Genomic DNA, 8645 nt, shown 5'->3' with positions numbered 1-8645 from the left:
CCTTTGATTAAATGTTATTTTGGATACTGTTCACATGGTATCAGTTCGAAGACTACACAAAATTAGGTCACACATATGCATCTTAATACTAAGAAGATGCAAAAACAACATACAGTGATTTATATGTTGTTTTTGCTGGTCAAGATGGTATGGAACAAATAGATATAAGAAGATGTGGTATGAATGTCATTAAGACAACTCTCCATCCAAGTCACAATTTGGAAAAGTAAACCATTATAGGTCAAAGTACGGTCTTCAACACAGAGCCTTGGCTCACATCGAACGGCAATCTTTAAAGGGCCCCAAAAATGACAAGTGAAAAACCATTCAAACATTGTTTTTGTTGTTGTCAAATGGGAAAACCAACTGTCTAATCCATATAAAAAATGAGAAATGAAAAACATTTATGAACCACATTAACAAATGACATCTGCTGAATATCTAATTCCTCACTAAACAGTCTATATAAACATGATAAAACATACCCCATTTCCTTTCTCAATTTCATCTAAAAATAAGAAGCTGTGGTCTAGAGACCAAATGACACAGAAATTAACAACTATAGGTCTCAGTATGGCCTTCAACATGAGCAAAACCTAGAGCGGTTGGGGCAAGTATGGACACAACATTCAAGCTGGATTCAGCCCTAAATTTGGATTGTGATTAAATAGTTGACACTACATAGGTTTCTGACACAGAATGAATGTGGTCTAATGAACTTAAATTTTTTTTTTGCCTTTGAGCAATTCACTATGCTGTTGAGAATATGTTTGTGACAAAAGATGAGGTGAAGGGACCAAATGACACAGAAATTAACAACTATAGGTCTCAGTATGGCCTTCAACATGAGCAAAACCTAGAGATGTAAGGAAAGCTTAAATAATACTGAGAATAAAAAAAAAAACAGACATAATTGTTCCATAACTCCCTCTGTAATACTATAAATATCATGTGATAAAGCTGGAGATGATACTGTGGATTCAGTTTTATCTTGCCTGGTTATATAGATTAGCATCTGACTACCAATTTAGAGTATACTTTTTTATGCCCCATTTATTATATCCCATTTATGGGCATTATGTTTTCTGATCTGTGTGTCCCACCGTTTGTTCGTCTGTTCATTTGTCAGTCTGTCTGTCCCGCTTCAGGTTAAAGTTTTTGGTCGAGGTAGTTTTTGATAAGTTGAAGTCTAATCAACTTTAATCTTAGTACAAATGTCCCCTATGGTATGATCTTTCTAATTCTAATGCTAAATTAGAGTTTTTGCCCTAATTTCACGGTCCACTGAACATAGAAAATGATAGTGCGGATGGGGCATCTGTGTACAATCGACACATTCTTGTTTTTATAAGGTTTCCCATTTAAGAAGTAAGAAGACCTGGATGCTTTGTCTTGTATGTTGCAAAGTTTCCTTCTGTCATTGTCTGTTTTTTTGACTTCATTTTCATGGTTCAGTGACTACTTAAATTATGTTTTTATTATGTGAAATATATACTCACTTTTTTTTAAGTAATAGGCTAACTGTATTTGGTAAATGGGTTACTGGTCTGCATTGTTGTTAGACAAGGTTCACATGACCTAGAGCTAATTTCATGAATCAGTGATCAAGATTACTAGCCTGCATGGCCATCAAACAAGGTTCACTTGACCTCGACCTCATTTAAGGATTAGTGATCAAGGTAATTGGTCTGCATAGCCGTCAGACAAGTTTCAACTGACCTCTCCCTTATTTCATTGATCAGTAATCAAGGCTACTAGTCTGCATCACCCTCAGACTAGGTTCACCTGACCTCATTTAGTGGCTGACCTCTAACTCATTTCATGGATCAGTGTCAGACAAGGTTCACCTGACCTTGACCTCATTTAATGGATCAGTGATCAAGGTTTTAAGTTTTCTTGTTAAAAAACTGTTAGCAATAAATCAAGTACATTTAGTATATGGAATGATTTTTTTTAAGTGCTCATGTGGGACTGGCAGGTTTTATGTTAATACCTTGACCTCATAATCATTTCATGTTTCAAAGGTCAATGACTGTCAATGGTGAGTTTTCATGGTTTTGTCTGTTAATCAGATACTCAGAGCAATGGCTCAACTCTGTTATTGGAATGATGCATGGTGTGGATGTTGTCTAGCAGGATTCATTTGATTAGACCTTATTATAATGGTCAATTGGCAAATGTTCCATTTTTGTCTGGCAGGATTCATTCCACTGTGATCTTATTTCCCTTCACTTGGCATCCGTCGTTAACTTTTACAAAAAATCTTCTGTGAAACTACTGGGCCAAATTTAATCAAACATCGCCACAATAATCATTGGGGTATGTAATTTAAAAAATGTGTCTGGTGACCCGGTCGTCCAACCAAGATGGCAACCATGACTAAAAATAGAACATAGGGGTAAAATGTACATTTTGGCTATCTCTGAAACCAAAGCATTTAGAGCAAATCTGACATAGGTTCAATTGTTCATCAGGTCAAGATTTAATTTTCAGATGAATCAAGAGAACCTTATGTTGGGTTGCTGCCCCTAAATTGGTAATTTTAAGGAAATTTTGCTGTTTTTGGTTATTATCTTGAATATTAATATAGATAGAGATAAACTGTGAACAGCAATAATGTTCAGGAAAGTAAGATCTACGAATAGGTCAACATGACCAAAGTGGTCAGTTGACCCCTAAAGGAGTAATTACCCTTTATAGTCAATTTTTAACAATTTTTGGTAAATTTTTGTAATCTTTTACAAAAATCTTCTCCTCTGATGCTACTAAGACAAATTGATATTGATTTGGCTCATTGTTGAAGGCTATACAGTGGCCTATTATTGATTTGGCTCATTGTTGAAGGCTATACAGTGGCCTATTATTGATTTGGCTCATTGTTGAAGGCTATACAGTGGCCTATTATTGCTTAGATCCACATAATTTGAACTTGGTTGGTTATATCCACTTCATTTAAACTCTGTTCAATAATTTTTTCATTGGTAATCATTCCATATCTCAATATTTTTATGTCATCATACCTTTCAATACCTTAATAAACTGTTAACACAGAGATATATCTGGTCTTTTTGTAATTTTCGATATTGCAAATGCTAAAATTAAAATAGCAACAAATGTAAGTTTTGCCACTATTCAAAGTCAATGAACAATGATTGGAGGTATATGGCTAATTAATCTCAATGGACATGAAATGTACCAATGCTAATACAACTGCATACCTAATATCATTGACTTATCATAAGTAGTTCCCTTTAAGGGGTAGACCTAGATTCAGGGAAATAACTCTTTAAACCAGTTATGTGTTTGTTAAAGTCAAGTTGCATCAATATATTTTAAGCATTTACCTGAAACAGATTGGAAATAATCTATGTATCCTAGAAGCTTAGAATTTATTTATGAAAATGGCAAACATACTGATGATTTTAGAAGTTAATTCTACCTCCTTAAACAAACCTAAACATAAACTAATATATATATGTAAACTAAACAAAATTTGAAAGTCAATAGACCTTAACTAAGAGGGACAGGGCCAAATAATCTCCGGGGTAATATGATATGCCAATGCTAATACAATTGCATACCAAATATCATTGACCTACAAACAGTGGTTCACCATAAACTAGACCTAATCACAAACTAATACTTCCTTGAAGATGCCACCACAGGAAACAGCATACCTATGTCTTGCTTTTTGATTCCATCAGGGTGAGACAAAAACCACATTAAGCAAATAAGAACACATGAATCAGGTAAAGAATTTTTATATCTTAATTCAGCATAGTCAACAAAACATATATAGTAAAATTCAAATATACAAGGTAATGTACAAGAAAAATTATATTATTATATAAGGAAATGTACAAAATTTGAATAATATTCATATGCAAATATACAATAAGTCGTCAACAAAGGAAAAATATAACAAACAAGAATGATTTTAATATCTTGATAGGAACACATAAATCTACTGTTATTTTTGTATCGTCTACATAATCTATAAATGAAAATACCAAAATATAATTGGTCAAAAACATCTATTTTCCTAATGTTTGTATATATAAACTCCACCCTAAGCAAATGCAAATAACACTTAAAAATGTCCTGCTTCTAAAATGGGTTTTTTTTCTGGATTTACCTTCATTAGGAACATTCTAAACAAAAATAATGAATGCTCTTTAGATTTTTTACAAAAGCTATGGTTTTGATGTAACATATCCAATTGAAATCTTTAGAGAATTAATTTATATTCAGGTTTCACATGTACATAATCAGTCATCACAAATTGAAAGCAAAGGTTTTCATTTAAAATATACACCAAAGGCTGCCCATTTTACGTGCTTTAAATCAAAACATCAATTAACTTCAGTAGAAGTTGCATAGTATGTGACAGGCATTATCTACATGGTTAGCTCAGCCAATTTTCATATTATATATGGTACACATTAATGTATCTATATTCATAGAATGGAAGCATGACAAAAAAAACTAATGTTGGTACCAGGCAAAAATTTCATTGCATAAAAGATGTTAAATCTATTAAGTCATAAACGTAAAGCCTTTATCTTTTTTTTCAAACATTTTGATAGACTGACAAACTCATTCTTAGTTTACATTTGGAACCCAACCCCCTAGCCCTTTTTTTATATAAATCAATTTTACTGGACACTTACAGAGGTTAACATTTTCATAGGCGGATTGTGGAAAAATTTGGTTGATTATATAGGGAATAACTGAAGCATGACTGGAGCCCCCCCCCCCCCCCCCCCCTAGGTATCAATTCTGTTTGTGAGAATTTAATTTCACATTTTCATGTTCACATCTGTAGTCTTTCTTATATCTTTCATTTATAAGGATTTTTATCTTTATCTAGAATTAAAGGGAAAGACCTTTATAAGTTAGTGAAAATTTTCCACTGAACAATATTTGGAAGTTAATTTTTTTTTTAACAATCAAAGTCTGTGATTTAAAGTATATAGATAACAAAATTATATTAACTACACAGATGAATAACAAAATAATAGTATGATGATGATAAAATAAGTAGTTTTAACTAATGCAACCTATGTAGTATAAACTACTAACAATATTGTTTTTTACACAAACATGATAAATGATACATTTTAATGTAAGAAAAATAAGATTTCAACAAAAATATTCCTTTAAAAAAAAGAGAGTATGGAATGTCAAAATTAATATCTGGAATTCATTGCAATGAAATTTAATATTCTATAGGGTCAAACTGTTTAAAAACATATTATTCTATAGGTAGAAATACTATTAGAGTTATCTAATAAAAATCTATTTTTTCTTTTTAAAATAATTCAAAAACTGGCTTGGGACAAGTTAATAAGTTGATTCTTGCAATTCAAATGTCAAATTTCTGTCCTTATTTTTGGTATTTAAAATTTTTGTCGGCTTTCAAACTGATGCAGCATACAGAAAATATACTAGTCTTGTAAGGATACTTCCAATAATTATCTTAGTTTCATACTGACATACATGTATAATACTTTTTTATGCTGTAGTGGTAATAAACTAATAAGCTGTTTTGAGCATTCAATTCCTTTTAACCTTGGAAGCTCTTTAGCCTATCTTATATACATTTATACAGATGAAGAACAACAATAAAACTCATCCTCTGTCAATAAAAAGTTACTTCTTGTGATATTGTCATGAGCAAACCAACTAAAAGTTACATTATATACTCTAGTTTTGCTTGTTGTTGACCTCCTAAATATAAGAATTAATTATTTATTTTGAACCACAACCATAAAGTCCTATTACGATATATAACATATTTCAAACCTATGACATTAATATATGTATATATATTATTTCTCTACTGCTGTTAAAACTCAATTGATGTTATATAAAGTAAACAAATTTAAACATGTCACATTCTAACTCCTAACACAATGCACCATATATGCCTACTTTGTATGTACAACAAGGATAATACAGTTGTATATATGTAAGTTTAGAGTTTCATTGGTTTAACTCTAGGAACACTAGCACATTTGTGTGAACATATCACATACTGAAACAGAAGCAGCAATCTTATTATCACTACAAGTGTCATATTTGGATAAGGTATATGAGAAAATTTGGTTTATACACCTTAATTAAATAAGTGAGCCAACACCTTCTAGCAGTACATGTAAGTAGAGCAATAAGGATGGATACCAAAGTATGCTGCAGTTGTCTTATGCACCTTTAAAATGAATTATCATACATATGTACCAGTATATTCTATTTTGTTATGGTTTTTCTAAAAAATAAATGCAGCAGGTCCTTCAAACATTATCTTATCCAAATTATTCGTATAAATTTTATTATACATTTATAACATTGTCTATTTTCACTATCAAAAAATAAAATCATATTCATGTATATATCTTGTGTCAATAATCTTATAAACATAACAAATCATTTATTATTACAAAACAATTTAAATGCAAAAGTGGCACTGATAACTTTAAGCTTTACAAAATAACAACCTTCATAAGCACACATTTTAGGAGAGAAAATATACAATTCCCAGGATTTTACAACTATACAGCACAAACCAGTTGTAATTCATGAGGTTTTTTGTTAATTATTTTATGTGTAAAAAATTCTGAAAAAAATAATATTCTTATAAAACTCAGAAACTTTCAATCAAAGATAAAAAAAAAAAAGTGTAAAAGCATCATATATATATTACAGAGGATAACGATATATATAAGTCAATGAGACAGCAACCTTTCAACATCATCAATCCAACAAGAGACCCCTACACTATTTTTCTTGATATTTTACAACCCATTTGCCTAACAGTAAACACTGGAATTCAACTATAATATTGTGGTCAATAAGATATATTCAATATGTATTTAATATCTAATAAATAATTGACCCCTTAATGTGTGGGTTTTTTTATATTTAAAAAGGCCAGGAGTCAATTTCAGAGAGAAAAACTTACGACTGAGATTGCTTGTTAGTCATGAACAATTCATTCTACTAACAATCAATCTTAGTCATAGGTTTTTTGTGGAATCAACTTCTGGCCTTTAGAAAGCTACCAAATTGTAATTTTTTAATTGTTTCATCCTTCCTTAACCCCAATTTGATCAACTTTGGATTTTAAAATTACTCATAAATTCCCAAAAAATATTAAAGTAGCTGCATGACATAACATAATGGTATTCATCACCAATGTGCATTGAGTTACAGAAGAACTACTACAGTACAATAGTAACTGCTCAGGTAATTTATACAGAGTATTTGAACATTGAATGACTTGTGATTTCAAAATTCCTTTTTTATTTTGTCCAAACTGAACTTTTTTAAAATCATAACATTGTTCTAAGGGCCTGTCAAATGTAACATTTACGAATTAAGGAATTTTAAAGATACATATATATCTAAATTATACTAAATTTTTAATAAATAACTTAACTTGACAACAAAATATAATAATATAATTGATGTCCCAATAAAGGATCACTAAATCTTTCTTTAACCATCAACAAATAACATATATTTAGCCCTATAATGATAGTGTGTTTTAGTTATTTACCAATATGAAAAAATATAATATCTAACCAGTAATTAAATTAAATAAATATTTGTTTTGATTGAATAGTCAAATGGTTCAACCATTTTGAAATCAACTTTTTCTGTATAAGTAATTTAGTTTAATCAATACATTTCATATCTCAAAACAATAGAGAAAATTTTATTTAGAAATTCTATACATGTATTAAATATCACAGACACTACTTCTAAAAATAATATAGTAATTATACAAAAATTGAAAAAATAAAATATGGAATCACTCCTGAAAATGAGATTACCCTGAAATTCATTACATGGAGTAATAGTCATAGTGAAAAATTATGTTATTTTACAGTATTTGAACACAATTGTACAGAACAAAATTAAGAAATATTCAAGTTATCACAGCTACAGATGCTGCTCTTATTTTTTGACAGAGTGAAGCAAGTTTACTTCTTTTATTGGCAATCAAAATGTCAAATTTGAAAGAATACATAAAAATGTTAATTTCCTTTGAAAAAATGTGGCATATGCTATGTATACATAATGACAATACTTTTTGAGCATGCTCTCATTTTGAGAGAGCATATATTGCAAGCACGATCACAGCTTAGCCATAATTTTTACAACCTTTATGTAAAATACTGAAGATTCATTTATATTCATCAGTAACAAATTTCAATGACAAATTAATTCTACATGCAACGAATTGGAAAATTTGTATTTTGTTCAACACCTTCATTTGGGGTTCATGCTAACCCATGATATCATAGAAAATTGATGTCCAATGAATAACAATGAATCCAATATAAATAAATTATCATTTGATTACAATTTCTACTGTTGTTTGCAGTTTCCTTGTTTGTCCTTCTTTGAATTTCCAATTGAAGATTTCCTTGTCTTCTGTTTGTCTGATGCTGACCTTCTCTGACCTTGAACTGGTTGGAATTGACTTATAACTGGTCCCTCTTCAGAAAAACTGTCATTTGCTCCTCCCATACGGTCTGCAATTACAGAAAAAACTTTCTGTTAAATAACATTAACTTGAATCTATCTTTTGACTATACCATTTTACATCTATTTGTTAGACATCATAGAAATTGCTTCAC

General features: G+C 30.3%; 1 protein-coding gene across 15 annotated transcripts in view; it reads right to left on the bottom strand.

The window, feature by feature from the left end:
- Window positions 1-3745: 3745 nt before the first annotated feature.
- The window catches only part of LOC139501099 (uncharacterized), a 47202-nt gene continuing 42302 nt past the window's right edge, over window positions 3746-8645 (bottom strand). For 9 of the 15 annotated variants that reach the window (XM_071290081.1, XM_071290083.1, XM_071290073.1 and 6 more), the window contains one exon: window positions 8236-8540. In XM_071290081.1, the coding sequence (XP_071146182.1) occupies window positions 8374-8540 (167 nt within the window). In that variant the 3' untranslated portion in view covers window positions 8236-8373. Of the gene's footprint in view, window positions 8541-8645 lie in introns of all 15 variants that reach the window. The other 6 variants (XM_071290084.1, XM_071290088.1, XM_071290087.1 and 3 more) reach the window with 3 other exon arrangements.

The sequence above is a fragment of the Mytilus edulis genome, chromosome 13 (assembly GCF_963676685.1).
Source record: "Mytilus edulis chromosome 13, xbMytEdul2.2, whole genome shotgun sequence".
Lineage (NCBI taxonomy): Eukaryota > Metazoa > Mollusca > Bivalvia > Mytilida > Mytilidae > Mytilus > Mytilus edulis.
This window is presented reverse-complemented; position numbering and strand designations above follow the sequence as displayed.